Here is a 20,267-nt window from a genome sequence, read left to right on the forward strand (position 1 = left end):
CCTGTGTCTCGGCTGTCACCTCTGCCCAGCTCCTTCATGGTGGCTTTTCCTGTGTTCAAGGCTCCAAACTGCACTCCACTGGGTCAAAGCTGCAGAGGCGAATATTCGAGAGGCTTCTGCCTTCTATGTGATGTTAACAGAGCCTTCTGGACGCCCAAGTACTCGGTGAGTGACCCCACTAAGACAGCCCTACTCCCCTACATCCCTTGATGGGCTCACTGAGGGCCACAGGGGTGGCTCCGAGATCCTGTGGTGCCCCTTGGGGAAGCACCATCCAAGCCACCCAAGGGGAAGCCAAGCTCATAGGTAGCCCACACAGTCAGTAGGTTACAGTTGGGACAATCTAACACATTCCTGGCCTGTAAGCCCAGTGTGACAAACCCATAATGTGCCCTGGTCTTGGCCTTGGGCAGTTGGAAGGGTGCCTAGGTCTCTGGTGTCTCTTCAGTGTGGGTATGTTATTCCCAACATCTCTGCAGGCAGGGGAGAATGGGCCACTCCAAGTCATTCCACTCGCTAGTATGACCCCCCATTGGCCTAATGTGACATTCTTTATTTTTAGGCAGTACTGGGAGTTAAACCCAGGGTGCTTCTCCACTGAGCTACACCCCAGTCTTTTTCTTTCTTTTTCTTTTTTGAGACAGGAACCTGCTAAATTACTGAGGCTGGTCTCAAACTCCTGATCTGCCTGCATCAGCCTCCCTCCTGATCCTCACTAGGATCATAGGTGTGCACCACCATGTTCAGTGGATATGATAAGCTTCAGAGAAGTTCTGGCTTTGTGGCTATCTCCCGGAAGGACATATTTTTTTTTTGTGTACCTAGGATTAAACCCAGGGGCATTTAACCACTGAGTCATATCCCCAAACATTGTTTGTATTTTATTTACAGACAGGGTCTCTCTGAGTTGCTTAGGGCATTGCAAAGTTGCTGAGGCTGGCTTTGAATTCACAATCCTCCTGCCTCAGCCTCCCGAGCTGCTGGGAATACAGCTGTGCACACCATGCCTGGCCTTGCAGGACATGATCAGGGAAAAAAATATCGCATCCACAGCTGCTCAGGGTCACATCCCAATCACGAAGATTTGTGTGTGTGATGTCACAGGTGTCTGAGGTGCCTGCTCCCATGGGCTGTTCCCTTTCTCAGGTTTGCACAAGATCCAGCTGTTGCCGTGGAGTCCCTCCTTGGCTGCTCAAGGCATAAGACCACTCCACTCACTCAGCAGTGAGTAGCCCAGCCCACGGGTTTGTGTGATGGGCCCAGGCCAGGTAGACATTCTCCAGGGACAGCCACGCACTCCCAGAATGACACAGCCAGCCCAGAAGGAGGCAGCCCAAGCTCACACTGGAGAGACAACGTGAAACCCAATGGGAGGGCGGGGGTGTGGCTCGGAGGCAGAGCACTTGCTTGGCAGGAACAAGGCCCCAGTTCAAGCCCAAACACTGCACAAATAAATGAAGAAAAAAGAAAGAAAAGAAACACATTGGGGCTAATATACACGCTCTATGGTGTTAACCGATCCTAGCCCCCAGCACTTCTGTATGACCTCAGCGGTCCTGGGAATCTTCCAGGAAGGCTACATAGGCCTTTCCTCCCAGTGTGGGAGGGGTTGTAGATGGTAGTGTTGGTGAGATCTACCCTTTTAGTGCCATGAGAGACCTCCCCCTTTCAGCCTCAAGGCCTTTGCTCATCCAACTGCCTACCGGAGACTGCTCTGAGATCTGCAGCCATCTTTCCATGCCCCTATTTAATATGCACATCTTTCGGCACCCTCTCCTCCTGCTTCTGTGGTTAGGAGTTGCAGATGTCTCCTGGTTTCATTGGTGCTACAGTCTGAGTTTCTCTTTCTGTTTTCCCTGCTGCTTGTGGGTAGATCTGGAGAGCAGCGGCAGAGGAGGCTGCATTTTCCATTTTTCTGGCATTTCAAAACCGGAAGTCACCTACTGTTTGCTTCAACCAGTCCACAGGCATTAGCTTAGGGAGCAGCAAGCCAGGGACAGCTCTGATCAACAGAAAAATATAGGGATGTCAATATCCTTAGAAACAATCTGCACAGCATGATTTTTGGTCAAGAAGTTTACAGACAGCTAGATGAGACAGTCCTTTTTTTTAAACCACTGCGTTTTTTAAAAAAAATCTCTTTATAATAATTTTTATGTGGTGTAGAGGATCGAACCCAGTGCCCCACGCATGCCAGGCGAGCGCGCTACCACTTGAGCCACGTCCTCAGTCCCAAAGAGTCCTTAATAAAGACAGCATTTATGACAGAGCCCGCTCTTGTGGGTTGAACTGGATCCCCTCTCAAAATGTTGAAGTCCTAACTCCAGTGCCTGTCATATGCCCTCATTTGGAAATAAAGTATTTGCAGATGATCAAATTAAAATGAGGTCATTTGCGTGGGTCTTGATCCAATATGACTAATGTTCTTATAAAAAGAAATTTGGAATATCAGCCCCAATATCCTGAAGATGAATAAGTTGATTCTGAACAATGGTCTCTTTTCTCTCAGATATCATTTCTTACTTCGCAGGGTTTTAAGGAGTACTTGAGCCCTGTCAAGTCAAGCTTGACCAGCAGTGGGCAATTTCTGCTTCAGAAAGAGGCTGGCTCTGACCCCCTGGGGCATTTCCCCACTCAATACAATTGAAGCTGTGGGACTTCAAGGACACCTAGAAGTAGATGGGGCGTCCAGTAGCAATGCTTGGCCTTTCCAGCTGAGAAGATCATCCATCCAGCTACACTTTTGGCAGCTTGGGTGTGTTCCATGTAAGTGTGTTTAAACATTAGCATACTCAATCCCCACAATGACCTATTAATGGTCAGTTTGTACTCCTTGAGTTATGAGTTCAAATCCAAGAAGCATAAGCAGAAAGGAGAAGTGACTATAGTGATGACTTCTCTTCTTGTGTGTCGTTCTTTTTCTGTTTTAAAAAATTGTATTGAGAAATGAACGCAGGGGTGCTTCACCACTGAGCCACATCCCCAGCCCATTTTATTTTTTGAGACAGGGCCTTGCTGAGTTACTGAGGGACTTCTTGCTAAATTGCTGAGACTTGAACTTGAAATCCTCATGAGTCGCTGGGATTACAGGCGTGTGCCACCATGCCCAGCAGTTCTTTCGACTGGTGGCCCACTTTATCTGCACCTCAGTAATGTGGTGGTACCTGTCCATCAAGAAGCTCCTAACTTACTGGTCCTCAACTCAAGAGAACAGCTAATCTGAGCTGGAAACTTCTAGTCACAAGATGAGATTCAGATCAACTTAAGTAGTCTAGGATACCAATTCTGGACCACTGAACTGAGTGACCAAAAGTGAAATCACACTGTTATTAAAAGGAAAGCTTGCACATTGCACTATAATATGACTGCAGGGGTCAGTTTCCTGAAAAGGACAGTAGGTAAAAGGAGGAGAAAGCAATGGCATCTTCCATGCTTGTGTTCTTACCTGTAGACCTCAGGTGAGATTCAAGGAAGATAAACAGTGTGCAGGGTACAGCAGGGGTTAAAAGTGCAGACGCTGGAAGATAGCGGATGGACATTGCACAGAAAACACACACACACACACACACACACACACACACACACACGAATTGTGAATGGATAACCCTGTGGTACGACCCTTCGAGTGGATTCCACTTGGATATAAAAAGCAGTGAGAATTGTGCAACCTTAGATTAGGTAGAGAGACGTGATGGGAGGGGAGGGGAGGGGAGGGTGGGGGGATAGGAAGGATAGTAGAATGAAACAGACATTATTATTACTATGTGTATATATATGTGACTGCACGACCAATGTGATTCTGCAACTTGTATACTCAGAAAAATGAGATATTATATCCCATCTGATTCAAATGTATGGTATGTCAAGGTCATTGTACTGTCATGTAACTCATTAAAACAAATAAACAAAAAATAAATGTAAAAAAAAAAGCAATTAACTACTGATACGCAACATGGATTAATTTCACAAATATCACATTGGAGGAAGGAAGCCAGATGTAAGAGTGCAGTTTTGTTTGTATGCTTGTTTTGGTACCAGGGATTGAACCCAGGGGCCCTTAAACACTGGGCCACATCCCCAGTCCTTCTTTGTATTTTATTTAGAGACGGGATCTCACTGAGTTGCTTAGGGCCTTGCTAAGTTGCTGAGGCTGGATTTGAACTCATGATTCTCCTGCCTCCCAAGCCACTGGGGTTACGGATGTGCGCCCCGGCGAACCAGTACATTTATTCGGGGGAAAGGAAGGGATTACTAGGGATTGAACTCAGGGACTCTCAACCACTGAGCCACATCCCCAGCCCCATTTTGTGTTTTATTTAGAGACAGGGTCCCACAGAGTTGCTTAGTGCATCACCACTGCTAAAGCTGGCTTTGAGGCCGCCATCCTGTCTCAGCCTCCAGAGCCACTGGGGTTCAAGGCTTGTGCCACTGCGCCTGGCTCAGGAGTGTGTTTTGATAATTTCATTTATATAATGTTCTAGAGAAGATAGAACCAGAGGACATGGGCAGATGCATGTTACTAGGAGTCAGAGGTCTGAGGAGAGGGTTGTGGGGAGAACTTTTGGGGAGATGGGACTAATCTATATCACAATTACAGTGGGGTCACACAATGGGATACATTTGTCAAAACACTGGGCATCGCAGAATTGGTAAATTTTATTGTATGCAAACTCCATCTCAAAAAAGCAGTTGCTTTTTACTTTTGAAAGAGACAGGCATTTTTAGGCATCTATATTATGTTTTACTTTGAATAAACTCAGTAAAAACAGAGTTGCTGGCACTAGTTCATCAGAACCAGATTCAAATCCCCCAGCGCAACCAAGACTCCCTGAATGGCTTTTTGACGTCTTTAAACTTCAACAACCTTATCTGTGAACCTGGGGATGTTAGCACATCCAGCTCCTGCTTGTCGTTGTGATGGGTGAAGATGAGGGGGACAGTTCCTCAATGCGGAGTCTGCGATTGGTCTGGCTTCAGTCTTAACATTGCCCACAGTCACACAGCTAATAAGGGGCAGATTTGGTGCTCAAATTGAGTCTGTCAGCCCTCAAATGCTAGCTCCTGGTCACTTATATTCTGCTTTTATAAAGCAGATTTATATTTGCTTTTATTTAAAAAAATAAAAAAAAGCAGAAGCAGGCTGCCAAGTCTCTTTCTCTTTTAATATCAGGGATTAAACCCTGGGCACTCTATCTTTTGAGATGGGGTCTTACTACTTGCTAGGGCCTCACTAACTTGCTGAGGGTGGCCTTGAACTTGTGATCCTTATTCCTCAGCCTCCTGAGCCACAGCAGTCCATTTTAAAAGAAAGACCCAAGCAACAAGAAGAGCCCAGAAGCCCACATGAAATCCAAGGGGCTCTGAGATGAAGGGCAAGCACACTCTAAGGTAAATTCTCAAATTTCTGCAAACAGAAGTTGGCTTATTTTACTTAACACAATGTTCTCAAGTTCCACCCATTTTCCTGCAAATGACATAATTTTATTATTCTTTATGGCTGAATAACACCCTCTTGTGTACATACAGCACATTTCCTTTATCAATTCAATGATGGACACTGAGGCTGGTTCCATAGTTTGGCTACTGTGAATGGTGCTGCTATCAACATGGGTATGCATTCATCACTACAGTATGACTTCATCGTTTGGGATAAATGCTAAGTGGTATAGCTGGGTGGGAGAAGTCACACAGCAGGTTGGCCTACATGGAGTTTCTCCAAGTAGCTTTTCTGGTCTCTTCCCATAGGCACTTCCCACATCTAATGTTGCCATCGCCCAGGCTTTCTTAACAGAGGTTTTTCTTTCTTTCTTTCTTTCTTTTTTTCTTTTTTAATATTTATTTTAGTTCTACACAGTACCTTTGTTTCTTTTTAACTTATTTATTTTTATGTGGTGCTGAGGATCAAACCTCACACATGCTAGGTGAGCGCTCTACCGCTGAGCCACAACCCCAGCCCCAGAGCATTTTTTTAATCAATGGACATTATTTATTTATTCATTCATTTATGTATTTATTTGCAGTGCTGCGGTTCGAACCCAGGGCCTCACACATGCTAGGCAAGCGCTCTACCACTCAGCCACAACCCCAGCCCTTCACAGAGCTCTGGCGGCCAGCCTGACTCAAACTGGCTCAGCAGCTCACAAAGAAACCCAAGTAGCAACTCTGGACATGTGCCTTGCATAAAGTCATCTGGGTTGAGCTCGTGTAGTTCACTGTCCCCTAAACCCTGTGTTCTGACTCAACAGATCGGGGTGATGCAGGAGACTGAAAATTGGGTTTTTACCATCTCCAAGCCTGGTGATCTTTTTCTTTTGGGGAGGCAGTACCTGGGATGAAATCTAGGGCCTCACAGGGAGGAGGCAAGTGCTCTATCACTACAGGCCCCAGTCCCAGAAACCACACTTTGAGGAATGATCTAAAAGGTCCCATATTGTCAGCCAGTGTATGTGTGCACACCTATATATGTATTAAATCAACTTTATTGAGGCATAATTTGCACATTTCAGTAATGTCTTTTGACACCATATAACCTTTGCCAATCAAGAGGGTTTTTTTGTACTGGAGACTGAACCTAGAGACTTTTTACCACTGAACATCATCATCACCAACCCTTTTTTGAGACAGGGTCTTATTAATTGCCAATGCTAACCGTGAACTGATAATACCGAGTTGCTGGTACTACAGGTATGCGCCACTGTGCCCAGCAAGATATGGAAGATCTCTAATGCCCTAAGAAGTTTTCTAAGTCCTGTAGCAGTCAATTCTTGGGCCTCACTGACCTTCAGCCCCAGGCAAATCGGCTTCCTGTCTCTATAAACTAGCTTTGCCTGTCTAGAATTTCACATGAACAGAATGGTACAATAAGCAGTCTTTGGTGTTTGGCTCCGTCAGTTCAGCATGTTTTAAAGATCTACTCTTGTTGCTGTGGTATCAATGCCTTCCCCTTCATAAGGATACGACAAGTTTATCTACTCTAATTGTTGGATGTTTTGGTTATTTCCTGTTTTGGGCTATTGTGAATACAATTACTTTGAACATTCAAATATAAGCCTTTGTGTGAACAGAGGTTTTCATGTTCCTTGGGCACCTGGGAATAGGATTTCTGGGCAGTATGTAGTATACTTAATTTACCAGAAACTGCTTTTTGAAGTAGCTGAACCATTTCTAAATCCCCTCAGCAAAATAGGAGTCCAGTTGCTCCACATCTTCATCAACACTCAATGCTGTCAATCTACTTTGGGCCATTCCAGTGGATGTGCAGTGATATCTCACTGTAGGTTTTTTTGTGTGGTGCTGGACTGAACCCAGGGCCTTGCACATCTACTACTAGGGAAGCACTCTACCACTGAGCCACATCCCCAGCCCTTCTCATTGTAGTCTTAATTTACATTTTCATGATGACTGATGTTGAACATTTTTTTTTAATGTGCTCCCTGGTGGTTCATATATTTTCTTTTTGTGATTCTGATACAGAATGTTCAGAAACCATGTTCTGAGAAAACTTGCCTAAAACATCCACATTTATTCCTGCCAGGACAAAGCACTTTACAGGATGATTTAAATGGAAAATCTTAAAGAGTTCCTCTCAATTTTGTAAAAAACTTCAAAATACAGAAAAGTTTGGGGAAAAAACAAATTCCCACAGGCTCTCTACCCAGATCTAAATATTGTTAATGTTCTGCTGCTTGCTCTTTGTGTGTCTGTGAATATAAAATTGAACCATTTGAAAATAAGTTGCAGACACCAAGACATGTCATCCCTACTTTAGCAAGCATCTCCTAACACTTCTTTAATGTAACTGCAATTCTACCATAATACTTAGTAAAAATTAATAAGTTCATATTCTGTCTATAACCTGAGTCCTGCAGTTTTTCCATGACCTCTTAAAACAGACCCAATCAGAGTTCAAGAACTGTTACTGGTTATCTCTTTGATCTCCTTTAACCCAGAATTTTGACTTTTTGAAGAGACCAGGCTGGTTGTCTTCACAGAATGACACATTCTGGATTTATTTCATTCCTTTGTAAATTGAAGTTTAGATTCAATATAAATATTTTTTTGATAGGAATACTTTGTGGTATTATGTGGTTCATGTATCACTGCCAAAGAGACTTCAATAACTTCCAGTAATTTGTATCAAACTTTCTGGGGAAAATAATTCTTTCTTGGCAAGCTAAAAATTATTAACTCAAACATACCTACCAATTTGGATAACTATAAGCTTTTCATTTGTCATTCTCAGCTTGAGAGAGAATGTAAAAGTAAAGTCAGACTCTAACAAAGGGTTTTGGACATGGGATAGTACATTCTGCTTCATTCATAGTGACCCTTTTCCCCATCTGGACATTTCTGATGCTCCCTTCTGGCCTCTCCCAGCTGGCCTATCATTATCCTATACCTGGGACTCAGAATCAAAAAGATACTAGTTATCATGACTTCTCATTAGCTCAGCTCTGTCCTTAGTAAAACCTGTAAACAACAGACTACTGTTTCCTCTACTAACCAAAAGTTGTGCCAATCAAATGAAATCAACTAGATGAGGACACATTTGAGATGATGAAGCATTTCACCTACTCATTCCACATCTATTGAGCATCCATTGTTGTGTGGGTGTCCTGCCAGGCAGAGATGTAGAAAAAGGCTGCCTGAGGCTTCTAGGAAAGAAACCTTGCTGTGGATGGAGGTGGCACATGCAGCTTGATCACATGAGCCAACAGAAGTCCCTTGATTATTTTAAGCCTATATGGGTTAGATTTTCTGTTAGATAGCCAGGAGTGCACTGTATTTGGGACCCACGAATCAGTCTCCTCAAGAGAGTTAGAGCAAATTCTGGTGCTGGCGCCAACTCCTGGAGCTCTGTTAGTTCTGGTGCCTCAATGTGTTGTTTATAAAAAAATCAAAATCCTACTATGCTGGTAATTAGCTTGACTGATCCCCAAACATGCTTGCAATCCCCAAACCTCTAACACAGATATTTCTCTCTAACTGGAGAAAACATAAGTGCACCTCAGAGATCAGAAACATCTCCTGGAAATCTCAGATTTCCCAAGACCCTGCGACCTATGATTCCTCTGGTAAACCACTAGCCTTTCCCCATTCCCTGTGTTGGCCTCTGCCCACAAAACCCTGTTCTGTGGGGCATCTCCACTTTCCTAATTCCCAAAGCAGGAATTAATTCTGAAATAAGAACAGGCAAAGAAAATGAAAAATGTTGAAAAAGTGCTATTTTATATTGCCTTATCTATACCCAAGAAAATTTTACTGATCAAAAGTTGAAGTATAGGAGCTAGGGCTGTGGCTTGCCTAGAGAGCTTGCCTGTAGAGCACTTGCCTAGCTAGCACTTGTGAGGCACTGGGTTCGATTCTCAGCACTGCATATAAATAAATGAATAAAATAAAGGCCCATCTGTCTAAAAAAATATTTTTAAAAAATTGAATTATGGGCTGGGGGCTGTAGCTCAGTGGTACAGTGCACGCCTAACGTGTGAGGCACTGGGTTTGATCCTTAGCATCACATAAAAATACAAATAAAGGCATTCTGTTCATCTACAATTACAAAAAAAAATGAGGTATAATAAAATCATGATGCACACTGCTTTTGCTTTTTCAGACCAAAAAAATAGATATTTTGGGGCTGGGGCTATAGCTCAATGGTAGAGTGCTTGCCTTGCATTCATGTGGCACTGGGTTCGATCCTCAGCACCAAATAAAAATAAATAAAATATTGTGTCCATCTACAACTAAAAAAATATTTTTAATAATATCCATGTTTTTCAAAACATTTAAGTCAGGACAGCATGACTTAAATGGAGGAGGCTCCAGGCTGTGCCAGTCATTACCCTTGAGATGGGAGAATGGCCTAGGGTCAGGGGAGACACTCAAGAAACTCAGGGAACAGGAGACTACCAGATGAAGGGACATGTTTCAACGGTTTACAACTAGTACAGTCATAACATAATGGAATGTCCAGTTGAGAGAATGTGTATTTTTTTTAAACTGTGCTATATTTTCTTAGGCTTTCGATTAAAAATAAAAAAACAACTTTATAAACATTTCTTATTCTAGTAATTATCTTTAGTACTAATTTGAAAAAAACTTACATGTTACAGATTACCTAAAAACTACTTTGAAAGGAGAACTTACTGCAAGGCAAAAGTTATTTGTCTAATGCATGCTTGGCTTTGTGTAGCTCAATAGGCCAACCTTGAAAACTATTATTATTTTAAATACTCAACTTGGAGGGAGAAAGAAAAAGATGTTACCTTTGGTTAAAGCTTGAGAAAGGTAAAACAAACACCTCAGAAAAAAGCAAATCCACTTAACAATGGAGGCCTTTTGATTTTATTCCAGTTGATGCTGTTGGCACAGATCAAAAGAGCTCTGTGGGAATATAACACAGTGGTGAAATGAAGGGACCCGCTGAAGGTAAAAACACTTGGCATGTTTTTACTCCTATAGGATCAAAGGTTTTTGTCAAATAGGACTTCATTTAACTTTTCTATTTCAGCCACCAGCTACCACAGAAGTAGCAAATTGTGTGTGTAGGTGGGAAGAGATACTGAGTTTAGGGTTCTTCTAATTCAGAGTGACTGGCCTGTCTGAAGGATGTTAACTTAAAATGTACACTGGTCATCTCAAAGCCGAAAAGGATTTTTAAAACTGGATCATCTGTATGAAGAACCGTGCAGTTGAAGTGATCCATGGTGGAGGTGTAACACTGGCGATCAACAGCTGTTTGTTGTAGGGCCTGTACTACCCCCTCTCCCCAAATCACAAATATAGTAACAGCTGCTAATAGAGACATGTGTTACTTCTCCAAATATTTGATTCCAACTGTACAATTAGGATGCAAAACATTTTTAAAAGTATGATTTCAGAGTTCAATACCTAACCCCAGATATATCACCAACTATAACAGGTCAGATCCCAGACATATTTCCTTGCACTACCAATTAATCCCTCTGATCTTACATTCATATCCAAGACATCATTCAAAGACCTCGTAAGGATTTAGGAGAATACCATAAGCCACTGGGAACAAAGCAGACACAAACCAGTTATTTGTCTAATGCATGCTTGGCTTTAGACAAGCAACCTAAAGTAGAAAGCAGGAAATGAGCCATGGACATAGATAGGCCTCTCAGGCTAAACTCTGTATAAACCAAACGTGTAAAACTAAACACAGAAGGAAACCTCAAGCATCACTTGGTAAACTGGGAACACTAATGTGCCCCCATTTTTTTCCTTATTTTTTTTAAGATGTTGATAGACCTTTATTTTATCCATTTATTTATATAATAATATAAATAAGCAGTATTTTATAATATATTATTATATTATAATAATATAAATACCCAGTGCCTCACACATGCTAGGCAAGCACTTACCACTGAGCCAACCACAGCCCCATCGACGTCCCTTTTTGACATAAAAATATTATTATTACTTAGAATGGTATTAGTTTCCTGTTCTCTCATTCACAGAGGCCCATATTCCTGTCATGTCAAATGTAACAAGCTTTACACAGAAACAGCTCTTGAAAGGTTATCCTAATTATATTCACAGACACTAATTTTAGTTAATGTGTTTTTTTTCCCTTATACTTTGTCTTAAAAGTTATTTCTTCCTTTTTTTTTTTTTAACTTTATTTTTTATATGGTGCTGAGGATCAAACCCAGTGCCTCATATGTGCTAGGCAAGTGCTCTACCACTGAGCCACAACCCCAGCTCCTGTGTTCCTCACACTTTCTAGAATTACAAGTGATACCTGCCAACTATGTTTAAGTCACTAGTGGGTACACTGTCCATTGGCAGTGCTGGAGACCGAACCCAGGGCCTCACACAAGGCAAGCACTCTCCTACCGAGCTACATCCCTACCTCTTTAAAATATATATATATTATTTTGAGACAAGGTCTAACTAAATTGCCCATGCTGCCTCAAACTTGGAATGGTCCTGCCTCAGTCTCTTGAGTAGCTGGGTTTAAGGCATGCACCACCACACCTGGCGGTATATAGCTCTTTAATGCAGAAACTGATGGTTTCATTATGTTGGTTACATACTGGTTTTATTCAGGTTTGTTGAATAAGAAAAACAAGAAAACAAGAAATCCCCCATTATTTCTGCAGGTCCAGTCCTTCTCTACAGCAGCTGTTACAAACAGCCCTGAAGTAGTGGAGTACAGTCAGCAAAGGTGTAGGCAGAGCTGTTCACAGTTCCTCTGTAATCTTTGCAAATACATATTCACTTCCTTTGGTGCCTTGCACAGTAAGGCCCTGTTAACCATGTGCCAGAATAGAGGAAATACCCACAGGAAATAGTTCTAGTGACAATTTACTAGACAAGTTACAGTTTAATGATGGTGGTGGTGATTGTTTCTTTCATTTTATTATTAATATTTTTTACAATAAGGGTGTAGCCTTTATACTCCACACACACAAAATAAAACAAGTGCTTATTACGAAAGAGTCCCTGCCCCCACCCCCCTCAGAACATCCTGAACATAGCAATTTGATGGAACAGAAAAATCAAGACAAGTCTGATTTCAAAACTTCAATAAAAAAGCAAAAGTATGTAATGCAACAGCTGTTCAACTTCCAACTCTAAATAGGCACCATCCAACAAACCCCAGTATTTTAATTTCTCCAGCACACATTCCAGTATAAATGCTCTGAACTGTAATTAGCTAGTAATTAATGGGAGTAGAACCTTAGAACAGAAGTTATATTGCTTCCCTGACCCTTTCACTTACAGTTGGAGGGTACAGGTATTAAGGGATACAAAAGTCAGAGACAGAAGAATTGAAAAGAAAAATTCCCAAAGCTGCTGCTTGGAGTAGAAAGGAAGACAGCGTCTTACAAATGTTCAAAAAATCCCAAGGCAAGTAACACAATTCATTCACTATCACTCCTACTTGAAAGAATAAAGAGATCGATGTTGTATTATAAAAAAACTGCACTCTCAGAACTGTATTACAGGTTCACCAGAAACTATGGATGTAGTTTTAGGCTTTCTCAAGGAAAACAGGTTCAGTTCAGATCAAGTTAGATACTGTACATCTAGCCTGGCTGGATCAGTGTCTGGAACTGCTCACTGTCACCCTGAACAGCTGTAAACTAAACAATAGTGTGTAACTCCGTAGGAAGCTTAAGGATTGAAGATATATACACAGCTAATTAGATCTCCCCTGCTTCGCGCTCTTCAGAGCTCCTCCTGTCTTCTGATCTGCCATTAGCACTCTCATAGGACCGCTTCTTATCTTTTCGATCTCGGTCACGAGGTGATCTGTCTCTTGAACTCCTGTCTCTGTCACGTGATGCTAAGTCTTGGTCTCTGAATCTTTCTTTTGAGGATCTGAAAAATATTAATTTGAGGAGCAAAATATGTTGGGAAACCCAAAATCCAAATTAAAGAATAGGATAAATAGAAAGCTGAAGAAATATATTAGAATATATCCAAGACAGAGGAGTCAGTTTACTGACAGAAAAGAGCACTATTAGGGTCATTGATAAGGGCTCTAAAACAAGACAGGTAGCAACAAAAGCTAGGGTCAAAAAGCATAAGCTAAAATGTCAAGATATTCTCAGTATCTTGGAGACAACCATAAAACATCTCCAATTCTTAAAAAGTATTTAATATAAAAATAATACATCGATAATAGCTTTAAAAAGTAAAAGGTATTACCAAATTTTTAAAAAATATATAAGAACATGATTCCAAACTGGATGGAAATCAGTAACTTGGTATGGGGTCAGCAAATCTTTTGTTTGTTTGCTTATCTGGCCAGACAGTAAATATCTGAGGTGTTGCAGGTGACACACAGTATTTATGACAGTAGAATTCTTTTCTTTACATCTACCTTTCAAGAATGTAAAACCATCCATAGCTTGCTGGCTATACAAAAACAGGATATAGGCCTTGTGTGGCCTGTAGGGAACAGTCTGCCAACACCGACAAGAGAACTACTCAATAATATGGCTTGTAAATAACCATTTTGTTAACTTAAAAATCTGCTTTATTCCTCCTGAGTTAGATCATTAAAACCAGAATGGAAGACAAAAAAAAGATGATCGCACTATAATAAAGTTTCTTATTACCTTCTGCTTTCCCATCCCCATCCTCAGTAAGAAAGATATGTCACAAATAAGAGATTTAGAAGGAAAACGAAAGAATATTATGGGATTAGAATAGTCTTCTATACTCTCAACATCCAAATGAATCAGTAACAAATATTACTTATTTGGTTCTTTACAGGTGATGCAGAACTTTTACATAATTACCTCACCTAATCCACGTTCAAAATTAGGTTCTGGAGGCACCGACAAGACCTGGATAATACTTTTCTCGTGTGCTGGCATTTGAATCCAGGCCCTTGAGTATACTTAGCATGGGTCTGCCAAGCTAAACCCCCAGCCCTGAGTAAGGAGACTTTCAGGAAGACATAAGGCAGGGAAAAAAAATACTATTATACTCCATTTTATATATACAGTTAAGAAGGGTTAAACTAAAAGGTTCAAATATTCTATCATATCAACATTGAACATTCTACTTAAGGTTTTAGTAAGCTTAATTTCAAAATGATGTGTTAAAAAAAATTAGAGTGCAAGACTAGTGACTGCAAATTTAAACTAGTCTTATCCATAGCCTTTATGGGAATGAAATATGAAGATAGATGATAGAAATGATACCTAAGAATAAAGACATTACCTACTGGTAAATCCCAGAGGTCAGTGATAATAACTGAAGGTGCGCATCAACTAACACTTTCTGAGAAATCACAATGTCCCACACAGGAGCAATTTCCATACACTACTTTATTCATACTATCAATAACCCTAATAAAGCAAATAAATATGTACTATCTCTACTTAAGAAGAGGGGAAAGACAGAAGGGATAATGAAGATATTGGGCAAAGCCCCAGACCCGAATCTGTCTCTGAAGTCTGCACTATTCATTTCTACACAGAGCAAGAGCAGAAAGCTACAAATAGTCCTCACTGACCCATGGGAAATGTTGCTAGGGAAAGATCACAAAGACAATCTACATATATCAGAGACCAGTGCTTCACAGCTTCACAGCAGGGCAAGGAAACAGCACAACGTCAAAGACTTTGAAAGGGAACTTTTACCTTCAAAAATTAAATCCACACTGATAGCAATAACTTGATGTTGTGTGTAATAACAAATAAGTTTTAAGGGCAATTATCTGCTAATTTTTGGTGTAAAACAATAACTTTAAAAGAGTAACTTGAATTCAAAGATGAGAAGTTCTCTTGAGAAAAGCAAAACTTTTAATAGTTTTACAAAAATAAGCCTCTTTATGAACATGCTGAAAATCTTAGATGTGAAGGGGTATCATGTAGTATGGGGGAAATTTCCTATACAACTTCACAAATGCAGGAAGCATCAGGGACTAAGATGACACAATCTCAGAGAAGGAGACTTCACACCCAGCCCTCCCATCTCCACCACCAATAAGGACATTTAAGAGTTCACAAACACCAGAAACAATGACAGTTGAGCAGGTCAACACAAGAAATTATCTAGATCTTCAACTGCCTAGCTGCATGATTCTCAAAATTTCTGTGTGCAGGTTAAGACTCACGGAGAATTTTTTTTTTTAAAGGCCTATTTCTAGACACTGCACTGATGGTGGCCTCCAAGATATCCAGTTTCAAAAGTGTATGAGAAGTGGCCTTATTATAAGTAACTTTCCTACCTGATTAAATTACATCTACTTTATTCAAGTTTGATTACCTGAAGCTGATTTTTTTATTACTTTGGCATTTTCCTCATCTAAACTTAGATGACTCACCCTATAATATCAAGGTTAGCACTATCTGTGGTCAAGGATGGCAGTCCTGTGTTGTCATACAGAGAACTTCTTAGAGCAACTTAAACATGGTTGCTCAACTATGTTATGTTATTTTATTACTAAGCATAATGTAGTAGAAAGTATATAATAATTCTTAATAAAGTCACCTTAAAGATTACCTAGAACAAGGTCAGAAATATTATAATTATAAAAATATTGATTGAGAGCCTATTAATCACTCAAGCTTGTAAATGATTTCAAGGAATGGGTAGCTGAGACTCAAAATAAAGGAAATATTTTTAACAGCTTTCCATGGATTCAGTATGGATTTAATGAACAAGACTCCATAGAAAATGTGAGATTAGTAAGTACACTAGAAACACAAAAAATATTTATCCTGTATATACTTAAGAATGGTTATTAAGGAAGGAGAAAAGTTAAAAAAAAAAAAAAAAAGAGCAATTTTCAGTATGGTTTATATTCCATACAAATTACCTGGGTTGAGGGCTACCATGTGACCTGAGGTTTTGAGAGTTTAGTCTATATAGATTGTGAGTGCTAAACTCCTCTACCACATTCTAAGCCACTGTTCTCGCTAAATATTCAGGTCCTTAAACATACCTTAAATATGTCTGCCCTCCTTGCACCTTTTTAAGTAGTTTTTATTATAGCAAGAAATTGTGTAGCTTCCTTAAAATTCTGAATTTGCCCTGCACCAAGCAACAGTGTATACAACAATGCATTACCTATACTTCAGATTAAACAAGAATATTCTAGAATGTGTCTGCTCTGAAAAAGCGCACCAGCTCAAATAAGTTTGGAAAATATTGTAAGTCAAACAAAGCTAAACAACTCTTTTAATGAAAGGACTTCTCAGAGTCCCTAATTTGTTAATACATACTGAAAAAACTGAAGAGTATTAGTATCTAAAAATTATTTGCCTGTAAAATACGTTTTTTCAAGACATACTAAGCAGAGAAAAGCAGTAACCTCTGCACATATCAGTTTCAATTTCTTCCTCTGGCTCATATGTAATTTATTCTTTCTGAACTACCCATATAATCAGGAAAAAAATGTATACACCCACACACAAATGTGTACATATCACCAGGTGCAAGTTTTCAAACCAATAATCTAAACTCTAAACATAAGTAACATAAGTAAACAAAAGGCTAAACCATCAAGGTAGCTCCATATCCTCTGATCGGCACATCAGTACCTCCTCTTGGATCGCTCTCTGCTCCTATCTCTAGAACTGTGACGACTTCTCTGGTGACTACGGCTCCGGCTACGGCTGCTGGAGCGGGATCTGTGGCGATGGCGTTTCTCCCGAGACTTGGATCGAGTCCTCCTCTTGCGTTCTCGAGACATAGAGCGAGACCGGTGTCTGCGATGCTCTCTGGACCTGGATCTACAAAAAGACAAGATTTTATTTCATTTTTTTACAATGTTGTAAACAATACATTTATTATTTACTAATGCCTGTTCTTTAAAGAGAAATTATTCCTTATAGCCTGTCTTACTGCCAATTTTATTCCAAATCAACTCAATTTATACTAAAATAAATTGTTATATGTTAACACCTGCAAACAAGAAAATACCAATTCTGAGAGGTCAATCAGTATTGTGTAAATTTACCTCAGGAATATAACAAATGAGAGCAACAATCTTCACAACTACTACATGCTAGGAATTATAATGTCTAAATGCTTTAAGGACTTAATTGCATTTAGACTAAGAATTTTTGAAATACGTTAGAAATTAAATATGTACCTGATGGACATGGACATAAGGAAGGAAGGAGAAGCATGGGAAAGAATACTATTCGGGATAAATTATCCTCTCTGAATTGAAAAGGCTGTATGACCACAGATGTAAGTTTTAAATACCCACAGTATAATAGATCACAGTGTAATTAAAACAGTGAGGTAGTTCTCTATTCAAGTAGCACATAACTGGAGAGGGGAAAAAAAAAAAACAACCATGCGAAAAATCACTTTTGAGAACTTTGCCTAAACTGGGGTGGGGGGGGATGTTACTAATAAGTATATAAAAGTAGAGACGGAAAAACACTTCTGTATTCTCAACTAGATCACTTGCGTGGAAGGATAGAGGTGACATGCAGAGAACAGAAATATTTGAGGGAAACAAAGAGGAGAGAAAGGTGTACTGTTTGATTTAAAAAGTTGCTTTCAGGGGGCTGGGATTGTGGCTTAGTGGTAGAGAGCTTGCCTAGCACGTGCAGGACCCTGGGTTCGATCCTCAGCACCACATAAAAATAAATAAGTAAATACTGTGATCAGTTACAACTAAAAAATAAATATTAAAAGAAAAACTTTTTAAAAAATTGCTTTCAGATGGCATGGTGGCACATGCCTATAATCCCAGTGGCTTTGAAGGCTCAGACAGGAGGATACAGAAATCAAAGCCAGCCTCAGCAATAACAAGGTGCTAAGCAACTTAGTGTTACCCTGACTCTAAATAAAATACAAAATAGGGATAGGGATGTTGCTCAGGGGTTGAGTGCACGAGTTTAAAAAAAAAAAAAAAATGCTTTCAGAGTGATGAAGTTGTTCTAAACTAGTATGTGGTGATAGTTGCATAGCTTTAAATTTATTAAAAATCACTGACATGCAAATTTAAAATAGGTAAATCTTATGGTATAGAATGTAAATGATAAAGTGGTTTAAATTTTTAAAGTGCCTTGAGAATGTGATTTTTCTCGTAACTTGATATAGTACATTCAAAAACAAATTATTCAGATACAGTTTACACTAAGTTCATTTTCAAATGATTATTTTATATAAGAAATGAAGTTGAATTGCTTTCAATTTCTGTCAACGTTATAGTCAAAGAAAGGTAAGTAATGTGGACCTAACATCCCAGCCAAACAGAATATTTCCACAACTAAAGAGTACATTTCCAAAAACGAGCAGAGAAAGAGAAATGTAAAATTCACTAAATAAAAATTTTATCAAGTAACATTTTGTTTTTAACTACTCATTTGGACCTATTATGAATCCTTTCTTCCAATGCATATTTTTATTCAACTTTAAAATAAGTACAAGCCAGGAACGGCAACACACACCTATAATCATAGCTATTAAGAAGGCTAAGACAGGTGAATTCCAAGTTTGAGGACAGCCTGGCAATTTAAGTAGACCCTGTCTCAAAAAAAAAAAAAAAAAAAAAAAAAAGTAAAAAGAGGGGCTGGGCGTGGTGGCATATGTCTGTAAATCCAGCAACTTGGGAGACTGAGGCAGGAGGCCCACACCTTTAATATCAGTCTCTGCATCTTGGGCCTTCAGCGATTTTAATAAAACCCTGTCTCAAAAAATAACAAGTTTGGGGATGTAGCTCAATGGTAAAGCACTCCTGGGATCAACCCCCAGAACCAAAAAAAAAAAAAAAAGGAAGGAAAGAAGGGAGGGAGGGAGGTTAGGAGAGACAGATAGATGGGGGGAGAAGGAGCAAGAGAGAAGGATCAAAAAGGTCTGAGGACACGGCTCAGTGGTAGAGCACCCTGGGGTTCAACAGGTATTGCAAAACACCAACACACGCACACGCACACACACACACACACACACACACACAACAACAACAACAAAAAAAAGAAATAAAGAAAGAAAAAAAACCACGTCCTTGGCCTCTAAGAGCTTATACTCTTTAGTTCTATACAGATCCCTGTCTAGTATAAACAGAAGAGGGTAAAGGTGGGTAGAGAAATGGGGAAGTAATATTTTATAAAGAATATGCAGATGGACCTGGCCTCAGTGGGGCATGCCTGTAATCCCAGAGGCTCTGGAGGCTGAGACATGAGGATCTTGAGTTCAAAGTCAGTCTTGGCAAAAGTAAGGTGCTAAGCAACTAAGTGAGACCCTATTTCTAAATAAAATACAAAATAGGTCTAAGGATGTGGCTCAGCAGTCAAGTGCCCCTGAGTTTAATTCTGGGTACAAAAAAAAAAAAAAAAAAAGAATATGCAGATGGGCTGGGGTATTCTCACTGGCCTGGTATGTGAGAATCCCTGGGTTAGATCTCCAGTACCATTAAAAAAAAAAAAAAAAAAAAAGAATAGGGAGAGGCTTTTCTGATAGGATAGCATTTTAAGGAAGACTAAAAGAAGGGAATAAGTACATTAGTCATTTCAGAGAAGAGCATACAAATGCAAGTCCTGAGGTGGCAGAAGCCTTGGCATACTGAAGGAACCAGAGGAACTTATTTTGCTGGAATTAAGTAAGGTAGGGGTAACCTCAGGGTCTTACAAGCAGGATGACTTACCATTCAAACCAGGACACTATGAATGATCGATTATATAGAATAAGGTGGGGGTTATTAATAAAATATCCAACGGAACTATCAGAGGGTAGACTGGCATCTATGGTCCCCCTACTTAAAGACTGTAATAAAGACTTTGACTTCTATGAATGAGATGGAAAACCTTTAGATGATC

At 40.0% G+C, this 20,267-nt stretch overlaps 1 protein-coding gene across 5 annotated transcripts in view; it reads right to left on the reverse strand.

Annotated features, from left to right (window-relative positions):
- Positions 1 to 12,004: 12,004 nt before the first annotated feature.
- The window catches only part of Luc7l2 (LUC7 like 2, pre-mRNA splicing factor), a 70,138-nt gene continuing 61,875 nt past the window's right edge, over positions 12,005 to 20,267 (reverse strand). For all 5 annotated transcript variants that reach the window (XM_076832754.1, XM_076832744.1, XM_076832763.1 and 2 more), the window contains 2 exons: positions 17,034 to 17,225; positions 12,005 to 13,353 (listed from right to left, as the gene is read on the reverse strand). In XM_076832754.1, coding sequence (XP_076688869.1) covers positions 13,176 to 13,353; positions 17,034 to 17,225 — 370 coding nt within the window. In that variant the 3' untranslated portion in view covers positions 12,005 to 13,175. The remainder of the gene's footprint in view (positions 13,354 to 17,033; positions 17,226 to 20,267) is intronic.

This window comes from Callospermophilus lateralis, chromosome 1 (assembly GCF_048772815.1).
Source record: "Callospermophilus lateralis isolate mCalLat2 chromosome 1, mCalLat2.hap1, whole genome shotgun sequence".
Lineage (NCBI taxonomy): Eukaryota > Metazoa > Chordata > Mammalia > Rodentia > Sciuridae > Callospermophilus > Callospermophilus lateralis.